The 17,088-nt window shown below is 41.1% G+C and overlaps 5 protein-coding genes and 2 non-coding genes across 10 annotated transcripts; 4 read left to right on the top strand and 3 right to left on the bottom strand.

Annotated features, from left to right (window-relative positions):
• The first annotated feature begins 38 nt into the window (after nucleotides 1–38).
• Nucleotides 39–3,599, top strand: LOC17900212 (ankyrin repeat and zinc finger domain-containing protein 1). 2 transcript variants are annotated; one of them, XM_006307015.2, is made up of 7 exons: nucleotides 39–337; nucleotides 450–886; nucleotides 1,126–1,240; nucleotides 1,750–2,403; nucleotides 2,707–2,784; nucleotides 2,891–2,935; nucleotides 3,052–3,599. In XM_006307015.2, the coding sequence occupies exons 1-7, from the start codon at nucleotides 50–52 to the stop codon at nucleotides 3,154–3,156; spliced, it is 1,722 nt and encodes a 573-aa protein (XP_006307077.2). In that variant the 5' UTR covers nucleotides 39–49; the 3' UTR covers nucleotides 3,157–3,599. The 2 variants fall into 2 exon arrangements, with proteins under 2 accessions (XP_006307077.2, XP_023645364.1); XM_023789596.1 differs by having other exon boundaries at nucleotides 2,891–2,965; nucleotides 3,052–3,143.
• Nucleotides 3,518–7,335, bottom strand: LOC17898469 (ribosomal lysine N-methyltransferase set10). 2 transcript variants are annotated; one of them, XM_006307111.2, is made up of 16 exons: nucleotides 7,082–7,335; nucleotides 6,863–6,953; nucleotides 6,497–6,671; nucleotides 6,317–6,422; nucleotides 6,135–6,217; nucleotides 6,013–6,039; nucleotides 5,779–5,915; nucleotides 5,576–5,671; nucleotides 5,356–5,436; nucleotides 5,163–5,224; nucleotides 4,929–4,985; nucleotides 4,694–4,765; nucleotides 4,372–4,620; nucleotides 4,091–4,206; nucleotides 3,883–3,975; nucleotides 3,518–3,808 (listed from the first exon to the last, which is right to left on the bottom strand). In XM_006307111.2, the coding sequence occupies exons 1-16, from the start codon at nucleotides 7,133–7,135 to the stop codon at nucleotides 3,667–3,669; spliced, it is 1,641 nt and encodes a 546-aa protein (XP_006307173.1). In that variant the 5' UTR covers nucleotides 7,136–7,335; the 3' UTR covers nucleotides 3,518–3,666. The 2 variants fall into 2 exon arrangements, with proteins under 2 accessions (XP_006307173.1, XP_023645366.1); XM_023789598.1 differs by lacking the exon at nucleotides 3,518–3,808 and having other exon boundaries at nucleotides 3,879–3,975; nucleotides 4,091–4,199.
• An 88-nt stretch (nucleotides 7,336–7,423) lies between these two features.
• Nucleotides 7,424–10,027, top strand: LOC17899645 (ATPase ARSA2). 2 transcript variants are annotated; one of them, XM_006305153.2, is made up of 7 exons: nucleotides 7,424–7,752; nucleotides 8,349–8,473; nucleotides 8,559–8,709; nucleotides 8,811–8,921; nucleotides 9,140–9,278; nucleotides 9,370–9,485; nucleotides 9,603–10,027. In XM_006305153.2, exons 1-7 carry the CDS (start codon nucleotides 7,498–7,500, stop codon nucleotides 9,765–9,767), a joined length of 1,062 nt encoding a protein of 353 aa, XP_006305215.1. In that variant the 5' UTR covers nucleotides 7,424–7,497; the 3' UTR covers nucleotides 9,768–10,027. The 2 variants fall into 2 exon arrangements, with proteins under 2 accessions (XP_006305215.1, XP_023645367.1); XM_023789599.1 differs by lacking the exon at nucleotides 8,349–8,473 and having other exon boundaries at nucleotides 7,685–7,752; nucleotides 9,603–10,020.
• Nucleotides 10,028–10,098: 71 nt separating this feature from the next.
• On the bottom strand, nucleotides 10,099–13,504 carry LOC17899216 (subtilisin-like protease SBT1.1). Its single transcript, XM_006306776.2, has 3 exons — nucleotides 13,486–13,504; nucleotides 12,388–13,063; nucleotides 10,099–11,957 (listed from the first exon to the last, which is right to left on the bottom strand). Exons 1-3 carry the CDS (start codon nucleotides 13,502–13,504, stop codon nucleotides 10,292–10,294), a joined length of 2,361 nt encoding a protein of 786 aa, XP_006306838.2. The 3' UTR covers nucleotides 10,099–10,291.
• A 615-nt stretch (nucleotides 13,505–14,119) lies between these two features.
• On the top strand, nucleotides 14,120–14,192 carry TRNAK-CUU. Its single transcript has one exon. It is a non-coding gene; the product is annotated as a tRNA-Lys (tRNA).
• Nucleotides 14,193–14,329: 137 nt separating this feature from the next.
• LOC17897977 (flap endonuclease GEN-like 1) lies at nucleotides 14,330–16,914 on the top strand. The gene is made up of 7 exons (XM_006303630.2): nucleotides 14,330–14,622; nucleotides 14,852–15,028; nucleotides 15,113–15,283; nucleotides 15,365–15,546; nucleotides 15,626–15,987; nucleotides 16,069–16,535; nucleotides 16,615–16,914. The coding sequence occupies exons 1-7, from the start codon at nucleotides 14,428–14,430 to the stop codon at nucleotides 16,852–16,854; spliced, it is 1,794 nt and encodes a 597-aa protein (XP_006303692.1). The 5' UTR covers nucleotides 14,330–14,427; the 3' UTR covers nucleotides 16,855–16,914.
• Nucleotides 16,915–17,010: 96 nt separating this feature from the next.
• TRNAV-UAC lies at nucleotides 17,011–17,083 on the bottom strand. The gene has a single exon. It is a non-coding gene; the product is annotated as a tRNA-Val (tRNA).
• Nucleotides 17,084–17,088: the final 5 nt, after the last annotated feature.

Raw genomic sequence — 17,088 nt, forward strand, 5'->3', positions numbered from 1 at the left:
TATGTTTCTTTCAAAATCAATCTTGTATTGTGGGCGTATCTCTCTTCTAATGGCGACCGCCGGTGCCACCGCCCGTGAGATTGGAAACTCAGACAATAAACAGCCTCGATCGATATTTGACTTGACGGCGGATTTCTTTGACTCGTGTCGGTTATCCAATCCTTCGGAGACTCTATCTACGTATCTCCGGTCCAGACCACCGGCTTTCGATCCGGAGGAGGCGGCTTCCAAGGACGGCGTGATTCTGGATAGATGGACCTGTAATACTTGTAAAATTGACTTCTCTTCTCTTCAAGATCAGCGCTCCCACTTCAAGTCCGATATTCATCGCCTTAACGTAACCATTTATCTCATTCCAGTTTCCAACTAGTGTAGTAGGATGATCCGAAAAAGTATTTCATGTTTCGTTTCTCTCCCATGGCTTAATCCTGTTGTTCCTGTGATTGCAGATCAAGCTGAGTGTTGCTGGCAAGGCTATTTTGAGAGAAGAAGATGTTGATGAGTTGACGTCTGAGTCAGTCCAAGACTACGATGTCTCTAGTATATCAGGATCAGAGGACGAAGCTGAGACTAGACCCTCACTCCACTTTGATCCTCAAAAGGGTATTGATAAAAAGAAGCTTTTTATCCGTCTTCAAACTGGTGACAAAGTTTCCATCTGGAAAAGCTTAATCATGGACGACGCTGAGAGGGTTTCCTTCCAGAATGACGGAGGAGATGATTGTGGGATCTTGGGCGACATTGAAGTGACTGAGAGGCTCACAAATTTGATTCCGGAGAATACGGATCATGGGCTAATGTGTGTCGTGTTGCTCGCTAGTGGTGGCCACTTTGCCGGTACTGTCTTTAGTGGAAAGTCCGTTGTGGCTCATAAGACATTCCACAGGTATGTTTTTTCTTCACATTTTCTCTCTATTCATGTTTGTGTCTCTGCTTGTTGATTCTTTCTTCACTTCAGAATCCCGTCGACTCTATTTTCACTTATGATAAATCTATATATTTCATATCATTTGGTCTGGAAACATGATAGAATATTGATATATTCAGCATTTAGCTTCTCTTAATCTTGTGAAATGGGTCTTCCCTAGCCTCTTCTTGTCCTCTTATTCCCTTTCCCATGTTTAGATATGTTGTAAGAGCCAAGGCTGGTAAAAAGCAGTCCACAAAAGATGGAAGCGGAAGGAGTATACACTCGGCAGGTGCCTCACTTCGTCGTTACAACGAACTTGCTTTAAAAAAGGTTTGTCTTTGAACATGTTTTGCTACTGTTTCCTTCTTCTTTCAGAAAAGTTCGTTGATTTTTTTTTATTAACAAATGCAAAGGTGCTTAGCAGATGGTTCTGTTATTTGTCTTAGAACTTTCTTGGCCAACTTGCTCCTGTTAATGTTTTCTCTTGACACGTTTTTAGTTTACCATTTTCGTAAAACCTTATTTTAAGCTCATAAAATAACTATAAAACATTAAAGAATACAAAGCCCCTTAAATAATAGTATCTGCGGCTCTGCTCCTTTGTAAAAGCAAATCTGAACTTGGAACTGTGGTATATAGTTTTGTAAACATGATGTAGTTCTCTTAAACGGGTCGAAACATTTGCCACCTTCACGATGGTTGTCAACTGGGATCAGGAATCAGGTTCATAGGCAGGAAAACATTACAAATTTTGTTCATATATTTCTTAACCCCAAAGAAAAATAACAGGATCATAGCCTTGAAGTGTAATTTTTTTATTACTTTCTCTAAATCCTTAGGATATTCAAGAGCTACTTGCTAGCTGGAAGCCTTATTTTGATGGTGCTGCTTGTGTTTTTGTCCATGCTCCCTCAAGTAGTAGGCAATTACTCTTCAATGGAGGCAAACCGTACTTTAGCAATCAAAACTGTGCTGTACGAAACGTTCCATTTACTATTCGACGGCCAACCTTCAAGGAATCACAGCGGATATATAATCAGTTGACGCAGATTGCATATGTAACTGAGCAGATTTTTGTTAATCAACCAGAAGACACCAAAGCCAATACAGTGGTGCAGACCCATTATGAGGATTCTGGGGAAACCTCAAGAAAGGACGAGCGCGATGAAACGTCTTCTACTACCATAATCTTAGAGGAACCAAATCGTATGGAAGAAAATCTCGGGGATGGAGTGACTGGTACGTCAACACCTTTACATGAAGCAGCTAAATCTGGTGATTCTGAAAGAGTTCTGGAGTTATTGGATGAGGGTATGGATCCTTGTGCTAAGGATGAAAGAGGCAGAACGCCATACTTGCTTGCAAATGAGAAGGAAGTGAGAAACACTTTTAGACGGTTTATGGCGTCAAACCTTGAAAAGTGGAATTGGCATGATGCTAACGTACCCAGCCCGCTCACCAAAGAGATGGAGGAATCGCAAGCTGCCAAGCAGGTACTTTGCATTGATTTGTAATTTGTTTGACTTCAAAAGTTTGGTTAAGGATTACGAATGAGGCAAAATAGGACTAGTGCAGAACTCCTTAGTCCTTTATTTGCGCACCGGGTTTTTATGGATATATATGATCATGTGTTAAGGTCCGATATCTGCCAAAAACTATATTACATGGTGATGCATATAAATTATGCTTTTGTTGTCGCATGATTTGGTATATGATTTTCAAAGACATCTGGTTTCATATGGGATTCTGAGTCCAGCATCTACCTAACTTGATCTGTGACCGTGATTGTTGTTCAGGCAGAAAAAGACGCCAAGCAGAAAGCAAGAGCAAAAGAGTTGAAGAAATTACGGAAAGCCCGAGAAAAGAAGGCTCAAGTAATGTTTTAACCAGTGTCTTATTCCAACCAAAACTCGGATTAGTAGAGATTCAGGAATCGGGAGACGCAGCTAGCTTCTTATCTAACCCTCCTTGTGTTTGCAGGCAGAAGCTGCGCAGGCTGAGAAGGAGAAGCCAATCTCTAAAGTGGTTAGCTTAACATAACCACCCCCCCAATTTGTATAGTCTGATCTCAGTCTGATAATTTAAGAAGAAGCCACGTCAACACACTTGCTTTCTCTTTTGTGTAAATCTTCTGGTAATAGGAGGAAGTGAGGAGAGCAATGGCAGCCCAGAGGGAAAAGAGAGCAGCCGCTGCAGAAAGACGGATGGCATCACTTAGCATTCAGAGCAGTTCAACGACAATGTAATTTCCAAGAAAGTTTTGAGTGAGATTAGGTAAAGAGGAGAAAAGTTTGAAAAACTAGAAAAACAAGAAGAAGTGAGAGTATCAAAATTACCGACTCAATTATTGATTGGGTCACAAATTTGTTTCTAAAAGGCCCGTTTAGACCACAAACCGACTCCTGAATATTTCGATATATACAGTATATGCTTGTAGCTTTTCTTTTCATATCAGAGTGGTTGCAGAATCGATATGAAACCGCAAAGAAGAAAGAGTAGCGGCACCGCTGGCCGGAGGACGAAGGAAGGTGAAGGCGATAATATTGGTTTCGATTTCAACTCCGTCACTGCTGAAGGTGAAGGCGATAGTAGTTGTTTCAATCTCAGTTCCGTAAAGCTAGCAATTAACGATGTCGATTCTTTACAATAATTGTATACTCGGATTACAATAATAAAAACGCTTTCTTCATATTATAATGAGAAGTTGTCACAAACAGACCAACCCTTTGATGTAATATAATAATACTAAGATAATATTAGTCGATGCTCAGAGATGAGAGTGCTAGGTGAAGGGCATGCTCTGCCTCCTTCAAGAACATTCTTGTTAGCTGCTTCTGTCCTCTACGGTACACTACACTTGACCACTTGTTTCTGTTCATCCTTCTCTCATCCGAGTCCCTACCATCACAACACATATTTTAAAAACATTCTCTCCAAATCTAAAACATGTCCAGAGATTTTGGACATCGTACCTAGGCTCTTCATGTCTCTCTAAGACGCATGCCTCCTCAAGGAGCCTAGCATCTTGTTCTTCAGTGCCCGAATTCTCTTCAAGTTTCAACATCCTGTCAATAAATAAATAAAAACGCATTGAGGACTGTAATTTTCTTCTGATCCTGCTGATAAACATCTTACTTAGCTCTTAATATCATGTCACGGGTAACAAATTCAATTGCTTACTTTGCATTAAGGAGATCCACAAGTAACTGCAAAGCTCCAGAATCCCCGCATGCTTCCCATATGGCCATCCTGACCTCAGTTTCAGAAGGTTGCCCGTCTGGTCTCGACTCTACAAGCTTTCAGGAATATAATATTTGCGCCTCAATATCGAATGAAAGACAAACTGTGGATATTTATTTGACTCTGTTCCCCAACTCACTACTCTCAGCGATTGGATCTTTCATGTAAGATATGTGTTTAAGTTGAAAAGATGTCAGAAGAAAGAGAAAGGGTGATCATACCTCTTCCAGCATAGCTGAGACCTTGTAAATCTCTTCTTCTTGCATGGCAATGGTCCTTAAGCCAGTCATCAAATCTTCTGGGAAAACTAGTTTCTTCATATACGAGGGCATCTTACGCTTCCCAGACCAACTGAAATTACAGGATCTCACTCTTTCCTTCTCATCACTTTCTCTAATTTTTGATGTGGTTTGTGGGAAAAACCCATGATTCAGGACCGATTTTGGCAGGAGACACCGGAGTTGAGCTTTCTGCAATGAGAATTTCCAGAGTTCAACAGGTACATATCAAAAAGAAAAATAAAAAAAAATGTACACTGCTAACCTGAGCTTCAAGAAGCTGCCCTTTGGAATCAGAAAAAGGGATACTCGGAATCGCCTCAACAGGATAATGAACCTGGAATAAATCCAAGGTCATGACTAACAACAGACGAGAAAACAAAATTGACAAGTATCTTCTTGCTCTTCAAAGTTATGTTTCTCGTCAACATCCTCAAGACTAATATAATACATTACAGGTTGAAAAGTAAAGAATTCTTCAAAGTGGAAGCAAATCTTACCATGAGATAATCATCTGGATTATTCTCTATCACAAATCCATACAGGTAAAGAAGCTCCTGCGTACAACAAGGCACATCACTCAAACAAAGGCCTAGACATGATAATTTGCAAACACACCTGTCCTCACTTGAAAACCTAAACCGTTATGCAAGACGAAACAAAATATTTGACTGGAACAGGACCACTCAATATAATTGTTCATTGAAGCTGTCAGGAACTGCATAATATTTTACCTCATTTCCTTTGTTACCATAGCTGATCGAGACCTCCTTGTCTGGGATACAAGGTTGTGCAACTGTTCAATTTACAGAATTGTGGCACTTAGTTTCGAAATACATATAACAAAGAAGTGAGCAAATGGATTTTTTCATAGTTTGATAGATATTTGTAGCTAGTGAGAGGTAACTCAAGCAAATATTAACTAACCCGAGAGAAGGTACATGGAGAAAGGAACCCTAGATACCAATCCGGTCCCATCAACTTCCCAAGTAGCTACAGGCTTCAAATCTATACAACCATAACTATAGTACATCATATCAAATCACACTAGGATATACTCATTAACCATATCAGCATTATGGAACAGAGTGAAACTGAAAATAGAGCCTCTTTAAAGTATTTTGTAATTAAAAAAAAATTGGCATACCATGGTTGCAAAAGTCAATGCCGGGAACAAGTCCCTCAACCCACACAGTATCTCCGGGTCCGGCAGATGTAGCGCTAGGGACTTGAGCCTGAATATCTACCCATCAGAAAAGGAAGAAACTGATGAAGTTTTAATTACAGGAGAGAAGGATAAAAGAAAAGGCATTTCACATAGACTTCAGCAAACTGACGTAAATGACTTGCCTTTTTCCCCATTTGAATTAACTAGGTCCGTTTCAGGTGTATGACTTGTTGATGGGTCATCTTCCTGGCTTTGTGGAAACACAAAAGAATGTGGAAGAGGAATGTTCAAGGCACGACTCCAGAATACAGAATTTGCCCTGGCGTAATGGAAAAGGTCTCAAGATCACTCAGCAGCCCTTTACAGAACAAAACTCTGGTTCTACTAACAAGAGATAACACTACTAGCCAACATACCAGAGGAAATGTTCAAAAGAGACCTCGCTGCACCAAAAGACAAAATAAAGATGGTTGATTCAAGCACCAATGAACAGAAGATTTATCTATTGTAGTAGCGTAAATATGTTAGGTATGTTAACCTTTCGGAATCACCATCCAAAAGAAGAAGTTTTTTCACCAGGGCCTCCACTTTCTCATGGTAAAGCGACATCAGCTTCTTCTTCTGAAAAGGCAGTACATCAAACGAAAAATGAATTCATGATGGTCATTTTCGATAAATATGTTTAATCACTGGAAGGAGAAATTTTTTAAAGATATAGACCTGTAACTCGGTTGCATGATATAAGTTTGTCCCCTTGAGCTCAAGGATCTCATCATCAGAAAACCAAAGAGGATTGCCGAATCGAGAAGGAAGCATATCAAGATACCTATCATGTCATTTATACACAGATGAATCCCCTTAAAACTTAGGAAAAATATGTGGTAAGAGTTGCAAACTTACGGCTTCCACGTAGAATTGATTCGAAGACGCTCAAGAGTGAGGAACAAAATCATAAGAAAGCGATCATCAACTTCTCCTTCTTGGAACATTTTCTGACACTCTGGGCCGAGGAGAGGGTCCTGAAGAACTCTCATAGGGGTAATGGCCAAACCAAGCGGCACAATAAGCAAGACATCTGAAATATTCCAAAGCTGATATCAATCAGAAAGAAGAGAAAAAACAAACTACTTAACAGAGGGGTGTTTCTTAGGGAGATAGATACATACAGAGGTGATAAGCTCAATGTTCCATAAATTTTCCATGAAAATAAACAAAACAATCTGAATCTATCATAAGTCTTCTTGGCATTGTCAATAATAATATTACCATCAGATGCTTGAGTGGAGGCGAATATGCCAAATCCTTTTTGTGAGTCAGAATATTTGATATTGCAGCCTCTTAATTCAGCTCCATTCACCTGAAATTAAAAATCAAACAAAGATGGAAACTCAAAATGTCATACAAAAACGAACAAGTGACATTATAATTTAGCAATTTAGCTGACTGAAAATAAGACAAAACAGGGGGGGGGGGGGGGGATCTAACCTGAAGCCATTCTAGGAACCTTTCGAGTTTGGCTTCTTCTTCTGAAACCGTCATATCTTCCGGCGAAGATCAAAACGCCGGAGACGGGTTTAAGGGAACGGTCAAACCAGACAGAGGGTTTTCAATCGTCTATAACCAGAAAGAGGAGTTCAAAGACAAAGACGATGTCGTTACGATCCTCGTCTCTGTGGGCTTTTCACAAAAGCCTGATGATACTGGGCTAAACCGAATAAACGTGAGTTTGACACTTAACCAGAAAACCGAAAAAATTGAACCGGGCGTTAAGTCGCTCTCTCTCTCTCTCTAGCACTAGCAGTAGTAGTTAAACTCTTGCATAAGCCAACCAAATTATCACAGAAGGTTTCCTTTAGATTGGTAACTAAGAGAAGAGAAGGACGGCGAAGGAAACAATCACAATGGCGGCGGATATGCCGGAGGCCACAGTACAGAACATTCTCGACCAAGATTCTCTTAAATGGGTTTTCGTCGGAGGCAAAGGAGGTGTGGGGAAGACGACATGCAGTTCAATTCTCGCAATTTGTCTCGCCAGTGTTCGATCCTCCGTCCTCATCATCTCCACCGACCCTGCTCACAATCTTAGTGATGCGTTTCAGCAACGCTTCACTAAATCGCCCACTTTGGTTCAAGGTTTCTCTAATCTCTTTGCCATGGTAAGCTTTCTCCGATTTTTTTTAACTTTTCTAGATCGTGGTGGATTTTACAGGGAGTTTGGTTGTTTTCCTCCGTGATTTCGATCTTATCGGGAATTAGGGTTCTCTTAAATCAAATTTCAATCTCAATCTGCGTCTTCTTTAGCTGAATCCGCTCGATTGTTAGGATCAGTTTTGATGTTGATTGAGATTGATCCCCAAAACTGTTTGAGGGTTTGTAATTTGCATATGACCACTCTAATTTTGGGATTAGGTTTGGAATTTGGATATACCAACTTGGAGGCCAATTTGTATTCTTGGTATCGGTTCTTCTTTCTGCCTAATAGAGCTTTATAAGGAAAATTTTATGTCCCTAAATCTAATTAAACTCTGGCCATGATGGATAGTTAAAATCCTAGCCTGGTTATCCCTAATTCAATGTCAATTTGAAACAGTGTTTTCCCAAAATTGCTGTTTTTTTTTGGTGGTTCTGGATCCCCTCTTATACACAATGCTTGATCATGAGCTTATGGCTAATCTTCTAAGCTTTGAAGCTCTTAGCTGTGTCTATGTATAAAAAAATGTTGATAGTGAGTGAATCTTGTTGCTTTTCTCAGGAGGTAGATCCTACCGTTGAAACTGATGACTTGGCTGGTCCAGAAGGGATGGATGGCTTATTTTCTGATCTGGCTAATGCGATTCCTGGAATCGATGAGGCCATGAGTTTTGCTGAGATGTTGAAGTAAATTATTACACTCCAAGCCATTTGGTTCTTCTAAAAGTTGTCTGCCATAAATGATAATTTTTTACATGTTTATATTCCCTAGGTTGGTGCAAACAATGGATTATGCAACTATTGTGTTTGACACAGCTCCAACTGGACATACTCTCCGCCTGTTACAGTTTCCAGCCACACTAGAAAAGGGACTTTCAAAGTTGATGTCATTAAAGAGTAGATTTGGTGGCTTGATGACTCAGGCATGTCTATAAGCTTGTGAACCTCTGTTTGCTTGGCCATTGATATTACTCTTTGATTTCTTCTTTAGCTAATTTTTTCATGGAACTGGTTGGTAATGCAGATGAGCCGTATGTTTGGCATAGAGGATGAGTTTGGAGAGGATGCTCTGTTGGGAAGACTTGAGGGTTTGAAAGAAGTGATTGAGCAAGTAAATCGGCAATTCAAAGACCCGGTAAAATTTTCTCAACTGCTTAAGTTCTTTCCTATTTTCAGTACTCATTGACTGTTTTCTTAACTCTGTTCGTTATTTGTAGTTTTAGATGCATGATATTATTGCTCGGTATCATAGAATTTGATAGCATTCATCAGCGTTAGTGAAAAATCTGATACATATTTGACAAACTTTGCATTTTAAGATAAGAAATTGACATGTGTGGCTCTTTTATGCAGGATATGACAACGTTTGTTTGTGTCTGCATCCCCGAGTTTTTGTCTCTCTATGAAACAGAGAGACTTGTTCAGGAACTTGCCAAGTTTGAGATTGACACGCATAACATTATCATCAACCAAGTACTATATGACGACGAAGGTGCCTATTTTTTGTAGCTGTATCTGTCTCCCCGTTTCGGACTTGTTTTTGATACAACTTTAACTATTATTGTTACATGACTCTTCTCTAGATGTGGAATCCAAGTTGCTCAGAGCAAGGATGCGGATGCAACAGAAGTATCTTGATCAATTTTATATGCTATACGATGACTTCAATATCACAAAACTTCCTCTGCTTCCGGAAGAGGTAAACACGCATGACATTTGTTATAGATTAGAAGGAACATAGTTGAAGCGGTCTAAAAGAAAAAGAAAACGAAACCAAAGGCTAACATCCTGAGATTTGTGGATGTTTTGATCACAGGTGACAGGGGTTGAAGCCTTAAAGGCGTTTTCACATAAGTTCTTGACGCCTTACCATCCGACGACTAGCAGAAGCAATGTAGAAGAGCTGGAGCGGAAAGTACACACATTGCGTTTGCAGTTGAAAACAGCTGAAGAAGAACTTGAACGGACCAAGAGTGGCTAAAGAAGAGGCTTTGTTCTTCCCTTTAATTGTAAGTTTCTTTCCTCACGAGATTCTCGGGGAACTGACTTGCTTTCTACATGGGCTGTCTTCTAAATCTGGATCTCTGGGTTTTCATTTGGGTTTCTTGTTGATTATGTTTTGAACAATTTATAGGTGGAAAAATTAGAACTGAATCTTTTTCTCTTTTTATGATTATTTTCATCTGGCAACGACTCTTTGTAGGGAACAGAAACATCTTTTACGTTTTGCTTTATTCGTTATGCATTGGATTTATTATTCAGTTGTAATAAATCAAACAAGTTGATGGGTCTGCGTGACTTGTTGAGGGGTCTTCGAGCAAAATTAAATATATAGAGAAAAAGACCTAATAACTGGTCTTTTTACAAAAGGAAACAAATACAGTAAACGCGGGGGTTGTTCTAAAAGATATATAGGGGGTTTTTGATTTGCTTACAAGTAAGCTTTTGTTCAATAAAGAAGATTTTTTGTTTCTTTGGTATAAAATAGAAATGGAAAGGAAAACTTTATCCCCACGCCACGGCGATAGGGCTTCTGACCTTGTACTTGTCGTCACATATCCAAACCAAAGCTCCAAAGGAAGCAGAAGATGTCGAAGAAGCTTGTGCAACAAACGTGACCGTGTAACTCAGCCTCTCTCTCACCTTCTGGAACTTGAGAACTTTCGGCTCCACACTCACCTTCACACCTCTAGGTTCCTCAACGTGAGCCATATACTCACACGTCTGTGACCCAACGTTCGTCACAGTCCTCTTATATCTCGCCGTTGTGGCTCCATCGACGAAGTTGACCGCGAGCGAGGGATAGTTCAAATCACCGGGACTCAAAACGACGCCGTCAGTGCGACACGTGTATCTCGTCCCAGAGAACATGAATATCCTCTCGCTCGTGTAATTCAAGCTGCACAAGTAGTTGAGATAATCGACGGTGGATGTATCGTATACCAGCCCTGGATCTACCGCTCTCGTTGGGTCCACGTGTCCAGCTCCAATCGCAAACGCTGTGGCCGCCGTAACAGGTCCCGCTCCCATATCTCCAATCGGTCGGTTCCTATTGTCGGTAATCCTTGCCGTCGTCATGATTGCCGATTTAATCATCGCCGGTGACCAGTCCCCGTGAACGGACTTGATTAGAGCGGCGATTCCGCTCACGTGTGGACAAGCCATGGATGTTCCAGATATGATATTGAACTGGACTCGCCTTGGGTCGGACCTGAGGAGGCTAGGTCCTGAGAACGGCGACCAACCGGCGAGGATATTCAAACCGGGAGCCGCAATGTCCGGTTTAGAAATTTCCGGTCCGGCGACGCTAGGTCCTCTTGATGAGAACGCGGCCACGACCGGGGCGGTTGCACCGTACGTGGTTCCTCTGAATCGAATAGACGCGGTGGCGTTTGCTGCGCGGGAGAGATAACTCAGTAGGGTCTTACCGTCGGAAGAACCGATTGAAACGGCGGGTAAAACGTGAGGATCAGCTAGAAGCTCCTCTCCTTCGGCCTCTGTGCTCACCAGAAGCATCGCTGCTCCTCCGCTCCGTTTCACCTCCTCACCTTTGGCCGTTCTCCCGCTGGCTCCTCTCAAGCAAATGACGATTTTACCCTCGACGAGTTCTCTCTTGAGCGAGTCCCGAATACAGAACTCGGCGCCCCTTCCTCCTCCAGCTGTTGTGTTAAACGCTAACGACAGATTCTTTAAGCTTTTCCCTTTGTACAAGGACGATCCAACTATCTTTTTACGGTTCCCGATACGGACAATCGCCGGAAATGTCCGGTCTGTATAACTCGCAGCGACAGTCATCAACCACGGAGCTCCATTACTCACTGTGGATGCACTTGGACCTGAATTACCCGCCGAGCATGAAACGAATATGTTCTTCTGCATCGCTCCGAACCCAGCGATCGCGATTGGGTCCACGTAAAACGGGCGTGACGACCCACCTAGCGACAGAGAGATCACATCCACACCGTCTGAAATGGCTTTGTCTATGGCTGCGATTACGTCCGTGTTGGCACATCCTATCGCCCAACAAGCTTTGTAAGCAGCGATCCTCGAAGTAAACCTCATCCCCGTAGCCAAACCTTTGGCTTGCCCGAAATAACTCGCTTTCCGAACCATGTCTCCTGCAGCAGTCGAGGCTGTATGCGTCCCGTGTCCTTGTGCGTCTCGAGCCGACCTATGCAACCAAATCATTGTCACGTTTTTTTTCCTTTTTGCTTCTTATACTATGGTTGATCAAATTTTTAATGACAACCATTTTAACCAAATTAAGAGTTAAATGTACGTTACTGTATGGATCTTGATCAGAACAATTCGTTAGTTACACACAAGAATATAGCTTACGTTTTCAGGTAAAGTTAACTACAAACGAAAAACAAAACAAAAATCTAGTTATTTACTACATAGATAAAAAAAAAAAACACAAATTATGTTATCCCGTTATGGAACTAGACAACGTTTTTAACTAAAGTTTAAAGTTTGTGTTGTTGTTGGTCTAATCGAGTTCTACATGCAAAGTTGGAATTGTTTTTCTTCACATTTACTCCCATTGGCAAGTTAGGGACTAAACAATATAATGAGAGCGTTATCACCATTAGCTGTCTAACCTGAAGTCGGTGGTTTCATTGATTTTGCCGACGATGGATTCGTAGCCTTTGTAAAAGGCGCTAGCGCCAATGATCTTCTTGTTACAAGATGAAGAAGAGAAGTTTGTGCCTTGGTCGCAGGAACCTCTCCATCTAGAGGGGACCGGAGTCATGTGCGTGTCTCGGAAGCTGACATGGTCTGGCGAGATCCCTGTGTCCACAAGGCCGATGATGACGTCCGAAGATAGGCTGGTCTCGTTCCAAAGCCCGATCCCATATTCGAGACCAAGAAACTCGTGAGAGTATGTCGTGTGTAGAGATAAGAGCTCGTCTGGATAAGCGGAGATAAAGCCTTTAGTGTTCTTAACCGTCTGGAGCTGGTCGTCGGTGAGAGTCGCGGAGAAACCGGACATGGCATTTTCGTAAATGTAGTGAATCTCGGGGAGAGAAAAATCATCGTCGTGAATATTCTCAGTTTGGAGGGAAGTGAAAAGCGAAGTGACGATGTCTTTGGTAGTGGCTGTGAAAGTGTGGATCACGTAGGTTTGTTTGCGGGGGGAAGCAATAACATTTGATGTGAAGAAGAAGAAAATGAGAAAGAATAATGATCTGAAGAACATCATCGGACGGTTGTGGTTAGAGGGAGATAAGAGCATTAAAAGAAAGCGATGTAACAACAACCAAAGTATATATGATTCTTAGGACTCATCTATCTCTGGGTATATAACACATAAAAGAAAGAAGAGAAAGAAAGAAAGATATAGGTGACGTGTGAATACTGTGAGCTGTGAGCTGAGGAAAATGTGACTAGAAAAAGAGTAACATTTCCCCTTTTTTCTTAAGAAAATGTTATATGTGATGTGTTTGTAACTGTCGCTATTGTGTGGTTCTTGTGCGGTCCCGTCTGTTACTTTTAATGTAGCTTTTTTTTTGTTTTTGTTTTTTGGAGTCGTGGTTTCATTTCATTTACAGTATATTATTCTACCAATAAAAATGAGCAAAATGATAATTTAGAGTGAAGCATAAGGAAGAAGTCTTCTAGCCCTTAGATGCGCACGATAGTTGGGTAATTCTGCATGTGTGTTTTTTTGACCCATCAGCTTTGTGTAGAGTTGTAACTTGTATTATGTTCAGTCATTGTTGCGATCAAAATTCTATCCCATTGCACATGATTAATTCAAGTAATCCAATTTTAGAAAATTTGAACTAATAAAAAAAAAGAAAAAGAAAAAAGAAGTCAGATGAAAGAAGGATCCGACTTAGCTAGAAACATTGATCATAGAAGAAAAAGAAAACAGGTGGTAGTTCGGAATTAGGACGGGGGACGCAGCTTCCACCGCCGGTATAGGTAGGTGACATTAAATGAGGAGACAACGCAACAATAATTGGGGCGTGACTTAACATTACTCATATCATGAGAATCTGATCACTAAAGTTTGTTTTCTTTCTCTATCTTGTACTATTACCTTCCTATGATTCAAATCATTGCTTGTTCACACTTCACTGATCAGAGAATATCTCTTTTTGTCTTGGCTTTGAAGCCAAGTTGGAATACACACGTATCTCAGCTAACTATACTTCCATTGTCAGACATGTTCATCGTATCTTCCCATTTAATTCCAATAAGGATAACACATCACCATGCTCCAAGTAGTTTTGAACATTTGGATTTATTTAATCTAATCTCTAATTTTATTAAAAATGCTTTTATTAAAAGTCATTGGACTGTGAGATGTTAATATTTACCCAAAAAGCCCGTCTAGCTCAGTTGGTAGAGCGCAAGGCTCTTAACCTTGTGGTCGTGGGTTCGAGCCCCACGGTGGGCGCAATAGTTTTTTTTGTTTTTGGGGTTTAAGAAGACTTAACGGGCTATGTATAAATTGGGCCCAGAATCGTGGCGGGTGATGGGAGAGGATGCCTTAAATAGATAGGCACAAAAGAGCACAAGCGGGTCCAAGACTCCATAACGGTAAGAAAAATAGCGAATGCAATCCATCCCCATGCCCTTCGGCCTTGGTTTCTCTAATTCGGCGATTGGGGTTCCGCTCCGCAGGTCAATTGATGGGTGTGGGAGGCAAGTTCTGGGATTTGCTGAGACCTTATGGTCGGCAACAAGGCTTTGATTTTCTCACTAACAAACGCGTCGCTGTTGACCTCTCCTTCTGGATCGTTCAGCATGAAACCGCTCTTAAGGGTTTTGTCCTTAAACCTCACATCAGGCTCACTTTCTTCCGCACTATCAACCTCTTCTCCAAGGTTCCTTTTCTTCTTTTAATTCTTTGCTGCTTCTCTCTCTCTCTCTTGTCTTCTTTTGATTTTCCCAATTTCGTTCCCTTTTGTAACCATCCTTTGTTGGCTTGTCTGATAATGTTCGTTTTCTTTGTTTCTGTGAGTTATGGGGTTTTCGGATTTTAGACTTTTGCTTGATTTTTTTATCTTTGTTGGTTCTGTCGAGATAATTATAATGCGGTTTAGGGTTTTGCAGTTTGGAGCGTACCCAGTTTTTGTAGTTGATGGAACACCATCACCTTTGAAATCTCAGACGAGAATCTCCAGGTTTTTCCGGTCTTCTGGAATCGATACTCCGAATCTTCCTGCAATCAAAGAAGGCGTCTCTGTTGAGAGAAATAAGCTCTTTTCTGAATGGGTTGCGGAATGTGTGGTAAGTTGGACTTCCCTTGATTGCTTGTTTTTCTTTCACATCATCATTTTTTTTCTTATGCCTTTTTCTCGGTCGGTTGTCTAGGAGCTACTCCAATTGCTCGGTATTCCGGTGCTGAAAGCTAAAGGTGAGGCTGAAGCTCTCTGTGCACAGTTAAACAGTGAAGGTTATGTGGATGCTTGCATTACTTCTGATAGCGATGCTTTCCTCTTTGGTGCTAAGTGCGTCATCAAAGGTATCAAGCCTAATTCAAGAGTAAGTCTTCCTTTGTAACTGAGTATTAGCCTGACTCTCAACTGGGTGGCCTCTTTACCATCTTCTTTTCTTTCTCTGCAGGAACCATTTGAATGCTACCATATGTCAGATATTGAAGCTGGCCTCGGCCTCAGGCGAAAACACTTGATAGCTATCTCTCTCTTGGTTGGTAACGACTATGATTCAGGTGGTGTTCTTGGGATTGGTGTGGATAAAGCCCTTCGCATTGTTCGCGAGTTTTCCGACGACGAGATACTTGAAAGGTGTAATCATAATAAGGTTTCTGTTTCTGCTTTTTGGTGACTGGTCATTTCTTGAATGTGTTGAGATATTTTCGTGCAGACTACATGACATTGGAAAAGGGTTAAAACCTGCAGTTCTTGGTGGAACCAAACCTGTGGATGATGGTGAAGAATCCCTCTCAGAGATGAAAAAAAGATCTTCTCACTGCTCCCGTTGTGGACATCTGGGCAGCAAGAGATCTCATTTTAAGTCCTCTTGTGAGCATTGCGGTTGTGATAGTGGCTGCATTAAAAAACCATCGGGGTTTAGATGTGAATGCTCCTTATGTTCCATGGATCGAGATTTAAAGGAACAGAAGAAAACCGAGGATTGGTGGATCAAAGTCTGTGATAAGATTGCTCGAGGGCCAGAATTTCCAAACAAAGACATTATTGAACTGTATCTATCCGATGGTTTCACAGGTATGAAACGACTTAATAACTTCATGTCCGTATTACATGACCTTTGTTTTGAAGCCTAATCTTTAAGTACCTCTGAAGCAGAAGATGGATCTTCGATGTCTTGGGGAACTCCTGATACTGAAATGCTAGTGGATTTCATGGTCTTCAAACTGCATTGGGATCCGTCTTATGTTAGAAAAATGTTGCTTCCAATGTTGTCGGCCATTTATCTAAGAGAAAGGGCAAGAAACAACTCAGAAAACCCTTTGTTATGTGACAAATATGAATTCCATTCAATCAAGTGCATAAAAACTAGATATGGGCATCAGTTCTTTGTGATAAGGTGGAGAAAACCCATATATACAAGTGGTTTTACTCACGGCGAGCCAGAAATTGTTATACTGGAAGACGAACTGATCGAAGACGAAGAGTCTGGTGATCCATTAGATGGTTTGAATGAACCTCAGGTCCAAAATGAAAATGGTGACTGCTTCTTGCTAACTGATGAATCCATTAGACTAGTTCAGTCTGCTTTCCCTGATGAAACAGAGCATTTTCTACGTGAGAAGGTAATAAGTTGGCTCTCTCTCTTTCTCTGTGGGTTTCGTTGTTCCCTTTGCCTTGACTGGTTTATTGTTCAACTGTCAGAAACTACGAGAGTTGAGAAAGAAGAATGTTTCTGAAGAATTAGCGACACCAAGACCAACAACAATGGGTGTACAAAGAAGCATTACTGATTTCTACCGTTCAACGAAAGCAGCACCAGCTCAAAGTATAGACGCAGGCGAGAGCTCAAGAGTTTCTTCTTCTGCGGAAAAGAAGAGACAGGCAACTTCCACTAGTAGTAACCTTTCAAAGTCTGTAAGGCGTCGTCTTTTGTTTGGATAGAACATTCTTGATTCTGACTTTGAATTCCAAAATTTTGGTATGAAAGATCTTGGCATTTGATAAGGAAAAACAAACAAGAATAGATATGCAGCTCACGGAACCCAATTTTTGGAGTGTACGTGTGTTTTTGAAACAACAATTTTTTTAAAAAAGGAATGGTGCTGCCCAGGATCGAACTGGAGACCTTTTGCGTGTAAGGCAAACGTGATAACCACTACACCACAGCACCTGTTG

This window comes from Capsella rubella, unplaced genomic scaffold (genome assembly GCF_000375325.1).
Source record: "Capsella rubella cultivar Monte Gargano unplaced genomic scaffold, Caprub1_0 scaffold_1, whole genome shotgun sequence".
Taxonomy (NCBI): Eukaryota; Viridiplantae; Streptophyta; class Magnoliopsida; order Brassicales; family Brassicaceae; genus Capsella; species Capsella rubella.